The sequence below is a fragment of the Neodiprion pinetum genome, chromosome 2, assembly GCF_021155775.2.
Source record: "Neodiprion pinetum isolate iyNeoPine1 chromosome 2, iyNeoPine1.2, whole genome shotgun sequence".
In the NCBI taxonomy this organism is placed as follows: Eukaryota; Metazoa; Arthropoda; class Insecta; order Hymenoptera; family Diprionidae; genus Neodiprion; species Neodiprion pinetum.
In genome coordinates, this window is record NC_060233.1 from 17,118,089 (window position 1) to 17,136,646 (window position 18,558).

General features: G+C 34.0%; 1 protein-coding gene and 1 long non-coding RNA gene across 10 annotated transcripts; one reads left to right on the forward strand and one right to left on the reverse strand.

Annotated features, from left to right (window-relative positions):
• Positions 1-3,442: 3,442 nt before the first annotated feature.
• Positions 3,443-14,889, reverse strand: LOC124211062 (uncharacterized). Of its 9 annotated transcripts, none has more exons than XM_046609726.2 (14): positions 14,491-14,889; positions 13,877-13,931; positions 13,389-13,549; positions 11,314-11,387; positions 11,083-11,192; positions 10,783-10,997; positions 9,141-9,249; positions 8,023-8,102; positions 7,532-7,595; positions 7,396-7,471; positions 6,249-6,506; positions 4,728-4,833; positions 4,400-4,628; positions 3,443-4,317 (listed from the first exon to the last, which is right to left on the reverse strand). In XM_046609726.2, exons 3-14 carry the CDS (start codon positions 13,529-13,531, stop codon positions 4,180-4,182), a joined length of 1,602 nt encoding a protein of 533 aa, XP_046465682.1. In that variant the 5' UTR covers positions 13,532-13,549; positions 13,877-13,931; positions 14,491-14,889; the 3' UTR covers positions 3,443-4,179. The 9 variants fall into 9 exon arrangements, with proteins under 9 accessions (XP_046465682.1, XP_046465689.1, XP_046465683.1 ...); XM_046609733.2 differs by having other exon boundaries at positions 6,249-6,281; positions 6,372-6,506; positions 13,877-14,889; XM_046609727.2 differs by lacking the exon at positions 13,877-13,931.
• Positions 14,387-16,502, forward strand: LOC124211064 (uncharacterized). Its single transcript, XR_006881376.2, has 2 exons — positions 14,387-14,711; positions 14,777-16,502. It is a non-coding gene; the product is annotated as an uncharacterized lncRNA (long non-coding RNA).
• Positions 16,503-18,558: the final 2,056 nt, after the last annotated feature.

Here is an 18,558-nt window from a genome sequence, read left to right on the forward strand (position 1 = left end):
CGCTATCGCAACGCATCCGAAATCAAACCTTCTCAAAATCCTCCAAAACGTTATCCGCTAATCCGAGCACTCCAATTCGGCACTTCCCGAACTACTCGAGAGGTGACACTGCAAAACCCGATAACGCGGCTTGACCCGGTACACCGAAATTCGGCTATACTTGATTTTATAAACGAGAGAGACTCAACTAAAACCCGTGACTCTACTCAACTTTCTCACGAACTCAAAATTTACTCTACTCTAACACGCGTACTCAGGCTACGGTCATCAAGCAAAAGAATTGGCCAAAGAATTTCGAGTACTTTTCTACCTTATTGAGCCTTATTGGCCTCCTTCTTTCAAGGCAGGTCTCGAGCTTCCTTGAGGAAACCTTCGGCACTGCGATTGGCTGTTTCGTTTCATGTAGCCAATCCTTGCGCTTGCGCTTGGCGTCTATGCACTTATGACCCGTATGACGCAGAGATCACAGCCAGTCTACAGGTTAACTTCTTTGAGGTTATACACTCTCATCAACCGATGCAACTTGACAATGAGAGCCAAGCGGTTTAAGTTAGATTTAAATATAGCCGAGTGGCGCTTCGATCAGCAGTTTCACCACCATAAGCAATGACATATCCCTAAATATGTCTTCCTTCTGGAAGGGAGAGCCAAGTTGTGACTATGAAACGAGGACGCCTCTGAGATTCAAGGAAGCCTTCATCAAGGCGTCCTTTATCTTTGAGATAAGGAGACACTATGAATACGGGTGTATGAAATGTGAAATGAGAAACAAGGAATCCTTAGCTCTGTTCGTTTTAGTTACACTTTCTACACTTTTTACACTTTCCCTAGGAAAGGGCACCTTCCATTGACTAGATTCAGGAAAAGTGTAAAAAGTGTATAAAAGTGTAACTAAAACGAACAGAGCTCTTGTTCCTCAAGGAAGGACTATGAATGTAGCTGTAAGACTCACTAGGCAGCGACAGAGCTAGTCACTAAGGCTAGTTCCAAACGCGGCAGCCCAAAATAAATAAAAGATTGTTAACAGTACCGGGAGCTATTTTCGGAACGTACCTTGAATTAATCTTCCAGCTCACTTGTTTTCAGTCCGAAACAAAATGCGACTTCAATTTTATACGAATTATTTGACAATGACTAGCGATGCAGCTCACGTGAGAGAATGAGATGCACGTCGGCTGCACAGACTTAAGAGACTGCGCGGTCTGAAGTATTATTCACAATCAGTGTTGCCAACACTCTGAATTCCCTCCCACTAAGACGACCAATCAATTCCACTGAAAAACCACTAAACTTGCCCCTGGTGGACTGAATTAAAAATTTTATTTCAATTTAGCGCGCGAATATTTGCCTAAAAATAATTATCTTATTTGTATGTATTAAATGAACATCTATAATAGAATTTGGATCTAATTATTACTTTATAATACATGGTAATATAACATTAGCATTGGACGTCAATATACCGTTAATAAAATCGAATAAAAAAACAAAAAACAAATGAAGTTTACTGTTATTAGAACATGAATATTTATTATTGATATAAATTGTAACATCCATAAGAAGAAAAGGAAAAAAGATTTACTTTTCATGCTGTCATCTAATGATTAAGGAATTAAAACGTGTAAAAACTGATGACCAACCATACCACTGACAAAATCTACTCACTACCAAAAGTGCATTTTTTCTACCGTCCCAGAATAAAAACAACCAGATTTAGTGGAAAAACTACTGAGTTGGCAACGCTGTTCACAATTGACCTAGCGCGGTTGTAGTTCGCTCGCATGGTATTCCTATTTCCAAACTTCCGCACTGCACTACCACTGCACTAAATTTATTGTGAAGTTGTGCAGAATATGTCTATGGTCAGCTGCGATAAATGACAAACACTGATAATAAATTAATGTTATAGAGTGGAACTCACATTTTATTTCGGACGGCAAGCAATTAGGCGAGAAAGTTAAGGCATTTATGCATTTTATTGTAGTACATAGGTCTCAACCTTCACTCAATGTTTGTTGGTGGAGGGGTCCCCTGAACGGTTCGAAAAATTACCTAATATTCCTCTAGTGGAAGCGTTACAAATTAGGTGGCAAGTTGCTTACTTTGATTTAAATAAGCGTTAGTACCCTGCATAGACATGGCGGTTACCCTAATCGTTGACTGAAGAGATATATATCCTCAGTCAACGCCCTAATAAGTTTTGCGTATCTTCATAGCTTGCACGTTAAATGGGTTTCGTCGATAAAGAAGCTTTTGGATCGGTAATGCGGCTTTTTGTAGTCCCCTGATCATCTCGGTCTCACTTACCGGCCGAGTAGTGATCACGAAAATCTGTCCAGAGGTCAAATCCGTCTTTAAATTTTTTCGTCAACAAAATGCAACGAACTTCCTCATACCTTTCATACATGTCAACATACAGCTGACACCGTAACCGATCAGCATCCCTTATCAGTTGTTTGATCAAGTATGTACGTTTGCTCCGCAAATACATATTATAGTAGAACCAGTTAGTCTCAAGACTTTAAGACGCGAACATTTACCTGTCATTAACTGACCTACTTGACCTACTTTCACCTAATTTATTTTTGCCGGGTGCAGTATTCCTTGGTTTAGAATTTACTCAATACGCACCGAGAAACCTTTTATGTAGTATAGTCGTTACAATATGTTAAATATGTATTACGTTACATAGTATGTAAGAACTACTTATTCGAATACTATGGATGAAATTTTAGTATAAAATTTTTAAAATGTGACATGATAAGTTTTGCAGCTATGTGGAACAGCCAAACGCTTCACATCTAGGTATTGTAGCATTTAGTAATTATTAGGATTAACAGTCAACATTTTCCTATCAATTGTTATTCGAACATGATGAAACTTGCTAGTTTTTCCAGATCAATTAATGAGCTGCAGCTCAAATTGTATAACCTTCAATGATCTTTCATGTTGATGATGTCACAATATTTTAGACACAATCATCTTAACAATTGACTGCCAGTTTTAAGCCAAAATCTTCGCACGCTCCTCGTAATGTTCGTATTTGTAATTTATAAGTGGGCAAAATTACCACAGCATTTTGGAGTATTTATTGGGTATTTTGGTTCATACTTATAAGTTGTGTGCAAAGTAATACCATTTTATAATACAGTAATTCATAAAGATATCAGTACAGTAATATGCTAAATTATAGTACTATAACCGAAAGGAGACAGACATGTCTTATTCAATTGTTACTGGTGAAAAAAGAAAATAAGGATGGAATTTGTGTATGTATATTTTGCTTTCAAATACCATAAAATACAAACACAATTTTATAACGAATTATAGCGAATTGCTCAGAATTATAATTCGGAAATGAGTTTGAAATAAAAAGAAAAAATGGTATCAATTAAGTAAACAAAGCTTAACTACACTGGGACCTCATTGATAATTGGACGTATAAAATACAATGTGTTTAATAGTTTTTAATAGAGAATGCTCCAACAGTGGTAACGATAAATCTTACAATTCCGATACACGTGTATATAAATTGAATAAAGTACTCAAAGTACAAAAAACATATCAGTTAGTATTTAAAGATTGTCATATTTTGCTACAGTTTTTTGTTATAGATAAAAAGGCATGAGAGGCAAAGATTGAATACAAAATAATAATACTTTGCTAAGATTTATTTGAAAAAAAAAAAAAAAAAAAAAATAACCAAGGGATATACGTGATTAATTAGAAAATTATTCAAAGGTAAATGTTGAGCCACTAATGTTTAAATAACAAAAGTCTGAGCATTTAATCGAGATTTTGTTATCTACTGTTGCCATTATATACACACACACGCACACACACACACACATACATATATATATATATGTGTTGTATATACATATCGCATGTGTATGTGTATAGTTAAAACTGTTACTTTCATAAAAAAAACAACGTTTTACGTTTTTCCGTTATAACTGCTGTCAGTGGGAATTAACTACAGTCGTTAGAATAATTAATGATATATACACATATAATCAATCCTCAACCAGTTACCAAAAAATTACAAAAAATTGTCAAGTTAAGTTACGGTAAAAATAATTTTAAACAAAGACATAAAACAGAAGAAAAAAAAATTGTAAAATGGTAAAACAAAAATAAAATAAATTAGTTTAGAATTGAGGAGCTATTATATAAAAATTAACGACGTTGAACTTCTTCTATCGCATGCTGTAAAGCATCGGCAATATTTTGAAATACAGGTACACCTTCGCGAGTCGCATAGTCTGATAAATACATTCTTCCTCGATTATAGTCCTTAATAGCTTGCTGAGTTAGCTAGAAGAGAAAAATGCAAAGTACATTGGTACATCTTTCCACTGAATTTATTTATTTATAGATGAAGAGTGATGAACTATACCTTTTCTCCAGAAATTGTACAATCATCAGGAAGACTCTGAATGCATAAAACAAGTTTTGAGCGGAGTCCTATGAAATGAGCTGCCAAAGCCATTATAGATATTCCCCTCGAATGGGGCGGAACAATTAGTAAAATTAAACGTGATGCTTTCATATGTTGTAATTGTTGAGATAATATCCTCACATCATATTCATTTAAATCTGCTTTGTACACAGATAAATCCATCGATCTAAACACAATGTGAACCAGAAAATTAATATTCAACAAAACTCTTGACCTTTAGAGATATTTGCCTAAAATTAAACCAAATATAACTTAAAATACTCACTTTATCAGAGGTGCAGCCGTTGAGTTTAACCAGAATATATCTTTCCCAGTTACACCAACAAATATGTCTCGATTTTCTGACTCTGGTATTAAAGTGCTAGGCCAGCCTGTAACGAAAACTTTATAAATCTCATTTTCCCATTCCTTGTTCCTTGGTATATACATGCAGATATGTAATAATTTGATTCTAGATCAAGTAAATATGGGACGTTTGCTTGAATATCCACTATCTTTTTCATTTATATATTTACATATTTATAATATATTTAGCCAATTGAAGATTGAAGAAAGAAGGAAAATAGACTACAAAACGAAAAATCGTATAATACAAAATTACAATCCTATACATTTATAGCAATGAATAGAAAAGATTTAAATTTCATGTGGCCACAATCTTAATTTATTGAGATTCATTCAATGATAAAACAAATAGTTATAATAAGCTAATCAATTTAGCAGGGCTGACATCGTAGTGGCATAAAATTGCGCACCTGTAGTTACATTTCGAAATTGCATAAAAGGAGAATTTGAACTTAGAAGTATTATTTTCTTGCCGTAAAAACATTGCACATTTTCTCGTACATATACAATTAGTAAAACCATTATAACCCAGACTCTAGGGGGATATATGATTCGAATCAAACTAGTCCTGAACTGATTTCCAATTTGGCAAAAAAGAACTACTACCAATGTCAAATGGTCTAATATACATGAAATGTGAATATAGGGTTTGCAGAGACTGAAATTCACTCGACAATTGGTGGTATATTAAACATATTTCGAGAAATGGAAATACCTCAGTTTCAAAACTCAAATTTAAAAGAGAACAATCAAGTTTACGATTGAAATATAATAACGATATTTATACGTATATATTAAGGATGAATCGGTCAGACTGTCTGGATCAAAAGTTAGGAAAAGAGGAAAAACTGTTAAAGAGATTTTCAGCAATGCTATTTGCGCCAATGATAGTGAACATGAAATGAAACAACATCCTTTATAAGTAACAGAAATGAATCTGGCCAAATCCAAATAACATAAGCTCAAATATCAACAATTTGAGAAAACATTTCACAATTAGACCGTACAAAAGAATCAAACTCTAGTGTTCTTTTCAAAGTTCTGATGTTTTTGGGCCCACTTTGCTCACTGACTAAATATTCACAAATTGTCTGAAAAACATATGAATAAAACAAGCATGAAAACATTAGAATCAGACAAAAAACGCACTGCAATTTAATCATTTTGAACGTTCTAACTATACAATCTTTTTTCAAATTGTAATATCATACACTCAGGTTGTGTTATTCAAATTTGCTCAGATAAATTTTTTTTACTGAGGAGGTATTCGGTTTCATTCATTTTCATCATCATTGCAGCAAATAACATCGCCAGACTTTTTGAACGTTTCTTCCGTCTGCTCACCAGCCAATTGATCCTCAAACGTAATTTTTGTGAAATATTTCAAAGAGCTCATTCGCTATTGCTTGTGATTATATGGATTATCAAGGATCCACATTACCAGTTAGCAGAAGACTGTTTGAACAGGAAATACCTATAAAGTTGTTAAAAGGGCGAATGATAGCTCTGTGGAGGAACTTTGAAGCCTTCTTATAAAATATACTCCAAACTGAAGGTATCTCACTTTCACTGGTAACGCTGTTATTTTTTAATTTCCAAGCCCATTCAGTTGCAACGGCACAGAATTGTTCAAAATTAATTTGATATTCAGCCGGATCATCTCTTGTCGAAAAATTCGCTATCAATGTCTCATATACATCTGCAACATTAAAATTAGCAGTTAGGTGGGAATAATTGTTTAAAAATTTGAACTCAATTCATTCATTTGAACTTCGAAATAGTTTCCATAAAACAATGACATTTTTTTGATGGAAAATTCTTGAACGTGGTTTTAACTCGATGCATTAAGACAGGGCTGCCTTTTTTTGGGCAACTCTAGGTGTATTATCTGGAATTTTTATGAAATTTTTTTCCGTTGTATATTGCAATGAAACTCGGTAAATATTTTTATTGATATTATTACATGATGCAGGAATTCTGTTTTGTCACACGATATTGAATGCTTTAGGGTGGTGCAAGCTGCGCTGTAGGACTGCTGCTTTGCGACCTGGACTATGATCATGGCTCTTTTAATGACCTGAAAAAGAATATGCAGACATACTTGTAACCAGAAGACTAGTCTCCATTGTCTAACTACGGCCGTTTTTTTTTTTTTTTACATTCGACAAAATGGTGGCACAATTTCGAAGACTTTCAAATATTTTATTATTTTGTTTAACTTATTATTTCCCTATAAATTGTAATTTTCAAATCTGAAAGTCGTCTGTAGTCCGAACAATAGATACTAGTTTTCTGATTACAAATATGCCTGGATTTTCTTTTTCATCTCAATAGAACATTCACAATTGTGGTCCAGGTCGTAAAGCAGCAGTCCTACAGCGCAACTTGCACTAACTTAAGGATTCAATATTGTGTGACAAAAACATTTCTGGATCATGGAATAATATGAATAAAAATATTCATCGAGTTTCATTGTAACAAACACAAAAAAAAATTTTTTTTCAAAAGGGGACTCTATCCTTAAATACAAATAAGCACTTATTCCGATGATTATCATCTCTCACATTCTGTTTATATACATATATTACCTGAATTGTGTATAGCATTGAGCGAATCTGCAACTGATACATTACTTTTTGTATTAGACTGTAACGCAATCCATGCCTGAAAATTATTGGTCATATTATAATACCAAACAGTTATTAAGAACGATTGCATACTTACTTCGCCCAAGCTTACTGTTCCCGTGTTATTAACATCCATAGACCTAAATATCTCATTCAATTTTCTGAAAAACAATTTTATCATCATCAGAATTTAACGATCTAGACAATGCGAACGAATTTACACTTATTCAGTTTCTCACAATACCTGAAACCCCAAAATCGACTCGAACGATTCATATCACAACACACGAAACGTCAAACCTTCGGCTACTAGCAGACTCGCGAAACTAACTTTCTCAGCATACCGTGTGACAAAAATATAGTTACTGAATCTTCGAAGTACTAGAACGATATTAGAAGGAAAAGAATTGACAACTTCCAAACGGATAATCATTAACATCAATATCATCAACTCCTTTCTTTTGATAACATTACTACTTTTAGCGATTTTGGGCACAGTTTCTGAATGACAAGATTCAGAAAAGCGAATGAAAATTGAAACTGAGCCTTAAATCTTGCCCAATTTACACATGTTTAATAGATACATACATGAGGTCAGTTCCCAACCGAAGTGGCCTAATTCCATCTTCAACATTTAAGTCCTGTACATTAATAGCATCACGAAGTATCTGCAATCACAGCAATTGCGCGTAGTTATTCTCATGGTTTTAAATTTGGTAACAACAGAGTCAGAATAGAAGAGAAGTTTTGCTACGTTTTTTGGAGAAGATCGGAAGTATTAGAACTTGAAATTTCGTGTACTAAAGTACCATAGCATCCCAGATTAGTGGATATACGACTAATATCCAACTGAAGGTAGTAAAATTGGACCAAAATGAATTACAAGTATATATTCGACATCCGGGTAGAATATAAAACACCTGAACCCGTTAGGCAAAGCTTTTGACATTGCTCGATTGCACAAAAATACTGCCATCACTGCTCATCCTTTCACGATGTTAAATACATTGATAGCGATGCATAATAAGAGATGATCGCGGAACGTAACAGGATTTGAATCTTTAGTACCAAACAGAGTCAAGGAAAGCCAACGTTTTTTGTGACTTTTTTTCTCAGACAGTGAAGACATCTACGCAGCCAAAAAGCTATTATGTTACGCACTAAGCTACATACAGAATATAATTAGAAGACCATCTAAAATTTCATAATAAAGTAGTTAACTTTTTGTCTAGGTCATGATTGAACTCTCTGTAAAATAGCTACATGTTTGATAGTTACGATTAGTTGGGTAGTTATACACTTAAATTTTCATTTGACTGTCAGAAATTTACGGGAGCATCTATGATATACCTATATTCACAAAATAAACTCTCATTCAGAACAGAATTCGTCTTCAATAATTGTAATATACAGTATTAGGTATTTGAATGATGATGTAATTGACATTGAGCATTGAATAACATTTGCAAAAAATACTTCATCGCAATAAGTGAGTCATGACGCGAATGTATGCCATTACAAAATTTCCAATTCAAGTGTTTTTCAGTATTTCCTAATGAACTGATTCAAGTTTTTGATATTTCTAACAATCCAGGTTAAAAGCTTGATACGATTTACTAATGTGTGTTATATGTTCATGTAATGCGTCACATAGACAATGCTTTTTACGGATTAATAATGAGGTAGTTTGCAATTTGAGCAGTTACCTTAGATGTACAATTGAGAGCAATCGATATATTCCCAAATATTGGTATTCTTTGCCGTTCCACGAGATTTTGAAGTACTAGTAGCCCATTCATCAAGTCATAGTATTCTCTGGAATAAGAAAAACCCTCAAGTAGAATCTATTGCATGTTATAATAAACGAAGAGAATGATCGTAACTCTAATTGTAAAATGAAAGGATAGATGGGGCCATATTGCCTCGATCAAAAGTTAGGAGAAGAAAAAAGAAGAAACCGTTCAACTAATATCCAACAATCTTATCTGTGCCAATGATGGTGAAAATAAATGAAATAGCATCTCTACTATGGGATAGAAATGATTCTGAGCAAATTCGAGTATCATAAGCCAGGACCAACAATCTGAGAAAATGTTTCATCATTTGAATATTCAAAATGATTGACATTTCGTGTCTTTGATTCCATTCTGATGTTTTTCGACTTGTTTTGCTTCCTCTAGAAATCTATAGAAATGGCTTCGAAAGATCGTAGATATAGTTGTCTCCAGAACGAATAAATATATTTTTTTGACACAGTACAACAGATTTTAGTCAATAATTATATTTGCATTTTAAAACAGTACTATAAAAAGATTTTTTGAGTGTTTTTCAGACATTTTTTAGCGATCCGCTCAGTGAGTAAAATGAGCCCAAGATCATTATAATTGGTTCAAAAAGACCAGAGGTGAAATATTTCAAATGTTCAAATTATAAAACCGTTTCTTGAATTGCTATATCTTAAATGTCATTATCCAAATTTTCCCAGTCACTTCTAATACATGTTAAGGATGTTGTTTGAATGGTTGTCACTAGGGTGGTCCTTAAATTAAACTTTGCAAAGTTTGTTCAGGCTAGCCCCTAACCTGTTTTTATAAATAAATGAAAGTCTCTTTCAAAGAATAGTTCGCCATCTCAAACGTAAACCACAAACCTATGCAAAATGCAGAGGGGGTGAAATTTGGCATTTAATATGCATACTTTTTTTTTTAACTTGACTTTCAGTATACATTTTATCGCACTACCAACTATTTGCATAAAAATCTATAACCATGGGAAATTAGTAAGCATTGACACTACTATTTGATAAAATATCAGTATCGTCCAGAGAGCATTTTCAAGTTGTACACCATTATCAACCTAAGAAAAAATTCACGCTCTAATGGTGTACAACTGATATAGTTCTCTATAGACTATGCTGTTATTTTTGTCAAAAAGTAGGATCAATACTCACCAATTTCTCACAGCCACAGATTTTTTCGCAAACATTTAGTGTCGCGATAAAATATATACTGGAAGTGAATTAAAAACGCATATATTTTAAATGGCGAAATTTATCCCCATTGCAAGCACAGTTCAGAGCTGAGGTCTGTTAGTTATGGTATGAAAGAAATTTTTATTTATTTATTCGAAACAGATTTAACGGGCGGCCCAATCAGAAGTAAAAATAGTCTATTTTAGAAACTACCCTGGTGGGCACCATACTTGGTGCAGATGATACGGCTAGAAATTTATAAACGCATTTCCTTTTTTCCCAGCTTTTGAGTCATATGTTACGGCCCGTTTATCCGTAAATACCAGTTTGTATTCTTACTATATAAAGGCCTTTCATTTATAACTGCATATACTTACTGCATCGAAACATTTTCTCCAAGTATGCTTTGATCAGGTCGATAAGGATAAATAACAAGTATTAAGGAATTGCTGCGCGTAGCTGCCAATTGAGCTGCTTCTATAATACCTGCAGTGTTGCGTGTTTGGTTGTCTATAACAAATAGTAAGACCCTTGCTGCCTGTTTAGCTTCATATTCCTGAGCTATCAGTTCTGGTCCCCACTGTGAAACTTGCTGCAAAATTCATTTCCTCGTTACAAAAATTTGCAATCGTCGTACTGAGGAAAGGAAATCAGAGAAACAATATCCAATTACTCACGGGATTATAATATGTGATTCCAAGTCTTTGGAGTGTTGGTATCGCCACGTCTGACCTCCAAGTTGTGGGGTTACAAGATCCACCCAAAAATACCTCACTTGCCATTCTCTCTAGGGACACGCATTCATAGAAAATGTATCACAGATACCAATGCACATTGTCAGAATCCAACGGCAAAGAAATATATTGTAGAAATAATGGTATGAAAGTTATTCTTACTCTGTTACTCACTTGAATTGGTTTTAAAATTAATATCCTTTCCATCACAATGCACTGAAAGATTGGCGCTCATAGGAACAGGTACTCTGCAATTTAAGAAATACTTAACAATATGACAAGCTGTTTAACAAAAAAGTGAAGCCTCAATTTGTTGGCTTACATACTTTTTCAAAGCTAACAGTAGTGAACAGTTTCATTTTATCAAATCATATTTATCTTTCATTATTTCAAAGATTTTTTACAAGGATAAAACAGCTTTTGCAAAAAACATTTTTTGTCTGTTTGAGGTTTATGTGGATACAATATATTTGTTATTGAAAAAACAAACTTTTAGCTGCATATAAAGTTTCTTTCATTTCGCTCAGTTTTCAAGCTTCTAATCACGACGTGTTTGACATTTAGACGCACATTGTTGCTTAAATGCATTTCACTGTTACTTTCCGATATAATGATTTGCTTCCATCTCTTTAAAACTTGAGAGTTTAATAGCTCGCGAATTGCGAGAGACTGTGTGAGTTGACTTGTATGAATTATTTTAGTAAAATTATGTAATATTAATGTAATCAAACTTATGTCACAGCTATTTCGATTTAATTTATAACGTAGTAGCTTTTAATGAATATGTTGATGTGTTAATACAACATAGTTTTCAATTAGCACATACCAGATACATACAAGCAGAAATTGATTTCCATGAATACAAAGCAATGTTAGTATATTAATCAACAAGACCAACTAAAAAGCATTGAATGATTCATTTTGCCAGATTTTGATTATTTTCAGCCTTTGCACTTTCGGCATGTATCATGCCACTCAAAGTACAGAAGCACAACGCTATTGCGACTTTAATTTTGACGATTAAAAGGAAAAATGGTGCAGACTCGATATTAATCCATGAAACAATAATGACATAACATGACAATTAGTTTCTGAGGTAAATTTGTTGTAGTTGGTTAAACAGTTCTGCTGTTGCTATCAGCTTCACATCTAATCAATGATACATTGTTAAATCAATATTACAGCCAACCATGTGTATTATTCAGTGAGAATTATCTTCAATACTTATGTCAATCATATTTTGAACAGTTGAAACGATAATTTTTCCATAGTTGGTAACGATTTTTCTACGAGTCACAAAGATTTTATTTCCTTCATACAGCATTTTTCCTCTGTTTCAAAACTAAACAGTAACGGCGTACAGGAAGAAATTTGATAAGAGAATATAGATAATCAATGTCTATTATCTACAACAGCCGCACACCGTCACAATGGCGTTCGAGAAAAACGCCATATGCATAATTTGAAAGTGAAACATGATCACGCCCTATGTTCGTACTGAATTTCCAATTTCATCATTTGTTCATTTTTTTCCCCTGTTTTCCAGTGCATTGTGCAAGTTATCAGATGCTTCCAGATGAGTTCAATTTGTTTGCGGCAATTGGCTTTGGCTTTTGACGAATAGTTGTTAGTTCGACATGTTACTTAGATAAACCCTTAACTTTTAATAGTAATTTTGTTATTTTTTCCAAGTATTGGTAAACGTACTTCCAAATGTCAAATCCTTTTGCAATGAAAAACAGCACACCACGTTTCAACATCATTAACATATATGAGTATCCTTTGTAACAATTATGTTCATTTACAATAGATCTTTAAATACTCTTCCCTGGAACAAACAAAGTAAACTGTCATCTAATTTAATTTGTGTTTTTTTTTCTCTCATAATTGAAAACAGAATATTTTAAAAAAGAATACGAGTACTCCAATTCTCTTGTTATGAAGATGAAGTTAGTAGCCGGAGTTAGCGGCCAAACGTGTTAAACTGCGTGGAAATAGAAAACTGCAGTTCAGTTTTGTCTTGATAATTCTATAAAAGTATTGGGTTTTAAGATATTTTACAAAATTTTGATTTTCTGACTTCATTACCTTATTCGAATGAACATTAGAACGTTTGGCTGCTAATTCTGAGTGCTAGCTTCATCTTTGTTCTTCAGTTTCATTTATCATATTCTAAACTATTTCTCTTTTCAGGCAACGATCTACAGTTAATTACTGTGTGCATGCCTTTAAATTTGATACTTACTTACCCTCGTTCGCATAAGCGCTCAAGTTCTGTAGCAAATATGCAAAATTCTCCAAACATTATACAAGTGACAGAACTTATTTCAAAACATTCTTCAGCGCAATGCAGCATCTCGTGCAGCTGCGACCGACTTGGAAACAACTGCATCACGTAAGGGTAAATTATCTGAAACATTGAAAGAAAATTATTAAATAAAATACATTTTCGAGCAGAAACATCGATCGGGTCACAAATGCTTGAGATTAATGGTAAGAAGTTGATAATCAAGATCGAAAGAAAAGTTTATATAAATTACGTGAGTTTTTTTGAACCGAGTCGAAGAAAACGATAATACGAATATTGAATGTCATGAAACAAAATGTTGTCGTTCATCGGAGCGAGGGGTGGAAAAGAAAGCAGTCTTGATCTAACATCGGCTTGAGATTGAACTGAGAACGCACTGGCCGAAGAATAGAAACAAGAGGTGAAAAATCGAAGGTAGGAAAAACTAACCTTGGTAATGTTTGATCATCAATAAACGTCCACTCGTAAAGGAAATATGTGGCAGCTGTCATTGGAAAGGTAACAAATGACGACTGCATTTGATGTACAGTAATAACGTTGTATTTGTAAGATGTAAATATTAAGAATAATAACGATTGATAGTGAGAAAAACGAAAATAAACAAACAAACGGATGACTATTGTAAAATTGTGTGCGTGTGTGTATGCTGGCGTTAAAAAGAACGTTAGACGGTTGTAGTGGTGGCGGTAGTGGTGGTGGTGGTGGTGATGATGATGGTATTGGTCATACTTATTTATACACTGTTATATTTAAAGTAAAACACGTCCGAGTTGTTTAAATACTGGCTGAAATTATCGAGGGATACATTGACGAGGGGGAGGGGGGACGCACAAGCGGAGGGGGGTTTAACTTTGTACAACTGTTCCGCGTGTTTTGGAACAAACGATATTAAACCAGGAATATCGGTCTATTCGGAAATTCACAATCGAAGCCCGCGTCGTCAAAATAATACCGATCACCACCGTATGACGATTTTTTTTTTCTTTGCTTTATTCCGCCAGTAAATAAATGTTATTAACGAAAGTACCAGAAGTTGGCGCTACCGTAAAATGTAGCGTGCATGCAGCACCAGCAGCAGCAGCAGCATCAGCCAGCTAGGCTAGCGGGCATGAAACAAGGTTGACATGTTTAAATATAAATGCGTCTGCTGCCAGCGTCGAAGTTGTACACGATTGATAATTCAATATCGGACAGGATTTTTTAATGAACAATACGCGATGCATCATGGGTGAATCGACAGAATCCATTCCTAATACTGCACGAAGTAAATAACACCAATCTAACAGTCACGGTAATACGTATAATATTGTAATCAGATTTTCTCGGTAGATATTCCAACTTAAGAATGACGTAAACCTCCAACAATGAACCGTGATGTCACACATCGAAGTTCACACAGGCTGCTGTACCATTCTATCCATGCATATTATACGTACGTACGTGTGCGTAGTAAAGAGAACGTGAATGGTTTTTGATCAAATATGGTATGAGAGTTGAATGGAAATTTCAACCAAACTCAATCCTATAATCATTGTAACTGTCAAATCACAACACACTTTGAGTAATTGTTCACCACGATTCACATATCTTGTCGCACAAATAATCTATGATTGAAATTTTTCTACACGCGCTCAAGGCACGCAGCAGAACCGCGAGAACGAAAAATTAGAAAATCTCGAGTGCGTACAACCAGCGGATACTTTCGACTTATACGCCTCGGTATATATTAATTTCTTCCCACGCGATTATTACTTTTTACGCCACTCGCCAATCGAATTTCAATTATATACACGCACAGGTATCCGCATACACACAATATATACGTATCATGTACACACATATATAATGTTATATATATCCGCGTTTATAGTTATTATTACAACACTAAAATAATTTATGCAGATTATTATACCAGTTTTGCAATCGGATTTGTTTTAGTCACCATATATTACATTATTAAAATACACTCACATACACACACGTATATAATATAAAGTAGGCTGTCACATACAGATCACACTAAAGAAAGTATAGCGCTTTTGAATATGCTTATGAAAATATGGATTATTGTTATTTTTATTATTATTGTTGTTGTTGTACATACTTGCGACGAAAACGTACCAATTTCTGTCTCACGACGATTTAAATACGATTACTGATTTAATCCACGACAAATATATGTAATTTTTTTCTTTCAATCATCACGCGAAAAAATACGAGAGCACTTCGCTTCATTTAATGTCGATACCTTTGATCCTGAGCCTCACGTCTACTTATCCGAAGCCGTATTAACGCTAGTATAGATTACGAACGATGATCCGTTTTCTAATTATAATAGGTAATAATAGTTTGTAATAAAAGATCTGCAGATAAGTAACAGCAATTTCTGGTCACATTTCAAAGAAGGAAAACGAAAATACGAATTAATCAGTGAGAACGAAAAAATTCCAACTGTTTTATCATTTGTTCGTGTAGCTGTAAAACACGCGGGAGGTCCAGACTAGGTATACTACTATTTTTCATTACTTCAGTAATTTATTATATCGCATGTGTTCTCAGCAGTTGCTCAATTTGAATTAAACGTCATGAAGGGATATCTGCGCAATAATGGCAGCCAACAATTACGTGATTCTCTACCTCACCAATGAGCTGTCGAAGCACGTCATCTCTCTCTTTGGAAGCTTCCTTGAAAATTACGCAGATATAAATTACGTGTGTGTAATTGAAGAGGGTTTTATTGAGGCTTTGATATGGTTCCTCGAACTCTGTGAGGAACTTTGTGAGGGTCTAAGAAAAAAGAAATAAACAAAGAAAAACTCGTACGTAGTTTTTATCATACGAGACCAGGAAAACCAATAATTCACACAATGCATGTAATTCAATTCCGTAAATATAATCTTGATTTTAAATAAATTTTCTTCAAATCTTCCTTGAATACGTCAAGTGGAGGACATTTTTTTCACAAACGAAAAAGAATTAAGCAATTTCAACGAGTGGATAGAAACCGTTGGAAATGTGTATACTTCAACACGTGCCAAATAAACTTATTTTGCAACCTTGTTCAATTGAGATTATCAACATCACATTGACGGACATTCTCTTCAGCAGTTGAATCTCGGATTCATGCATCTAGAGCCTATGGAAAACAATATCAATCAATTATAACGAAGATATACATGAAAGGATATTGAAATCCAGGTGTGGCTTTTGGCGCAGGAATCGGAGTTAGCATGCGATGAGGCCCGTAATCATTGATAATAGAAAGATAAATCAGACAGGGGACACTCGCGGACAAATTGAGAAGTTTTTTTTCGGCTGGAGAATTCTATACGAGATTTGCTTTCTAATCCAAAATTCGATTGGTCTATAATGCAGTGAATGTTTTATAAAAGGTCATACGCACCTATTTGAACCTCATAATTTCAAATACCGAGGAAATGACTTCGTTTTAACTAATTTACATCTAAAAATTGGGCACTATTCTTTACTTTTTCATACCTCCTAGTGTGATGGTAGAGTTTTGCATATTTAGACAAAAACAACTGTAGAGTTAAAGAGTTATAAATGAATCTTGAACTGAAATTTAGAACAAGACGTAGAGGTATACGTTAAATTACACCGGCCCACAAAAAAAAAAGTGTTCTGTACATTTGAACAGACCTACCTACCTTTATGTATTTTGGCGCGCTGAATCTGAATCTGAGGTCTGTTTGGTCCGTACAGCCTCAAAAGTTTGAGAAAAGTGCAAAAAACCGTAAGAATTGCAAAAAACTGCAGTTTTGGTGATAATAAATATTTCTAAATATAAATCATACAAGTTTTACATGTGATACGATCTGCTGAGTATAAATCTGAAGTTTATTTTTCCCGTAGGCCTATAAAAATATAAATAACCTGCAAAAAATCCTTAAAAATTGCTATAAATTGTATTTACAGTAGTAAAAAAATTGATTAAACATGATTAAATTTATTTCTCACATATTGTGATGCACTAAATCCAAATAAAAAATCTTTTAATGTGAATCAGTCAGAAATTTACCAAAAATCGTTCAAAAAAGCATAGAAAGATAAGGTAAGGAATGAGCTTTATCGATATCAAGGGAAGTGGAATGTCAACATGATGGCAGATTTTTGCTGGACGCTGAAGAGAGAAGTAACGAAGGACAATAAAAAAGGAAAGAGAAACCCGTTGCGTAGGTCATTTGAAGATAAAAGAGTTCGACACAAACGAAGAACAGCTTGAAATCGATAAAGCTCGTTCCTTACCTTATCTTTCTATGCTTTTTTGAACGATTTTTGATAAATTTCTGACTGATTCACATGAAAAGATTTTTTATTTGGATTTAGTGCATCACAATATGTGAGAAATAAATTTAATCATGTTTAATCAATTTTTTTACGACTATAAATACAATTTATAGCAATTTTTAGGGACTTTTTGCAATTTATTTATATTTTTATGGGCCTACAGCCGAAATAAACTTCAGATTTATACTCAGCGGATCGAATCACATGTAAAACTTGTATGATTTATATGTAGAAATTTTTGTTATCATATAAAACTGCAATTTTTTGCATTTCTTACGGTTTTTTGCACTTTTCTCAAAATTTTGAGGGTGTATGGACCAAACAGACCTCAGATTCGGATTCAGCGCGTCAAAACACATAAAGTTAGGTAGGTCTGTTCAAATTTACAGACCACTTTTTTTTCTGGGCCGGTGTTATTAAAGTACAACAATAACAAAATCGTTTCGGGTTAATGTCGACTACAGTAACAGCTTATTGCCATGAAAAATGAAACTGAAGTTAAAGTCTTACCATATCCGTATATACAAAGTGACCGAGGACTATTGCCTCATAGACTATCCAATATGTATTCCTCGTGAAAATCTGCGATTGCAACATTTTATGTTTCTCATAGGAAATTTGTTGCTTACAAATTATAAACATTTGAAATCGGCCCAACTAGCAGCATCGAATGGCTCGAACAGAACAAGAAGAGAACTGGCCGAGCGCTATTTGATCGTCATGCGCTCGGGAGCTGTACTTTAAAATTAAAATTAATTAAAAAAAAAAGAAATTATAACAAACCAAAACAAAAACAAAAAAAG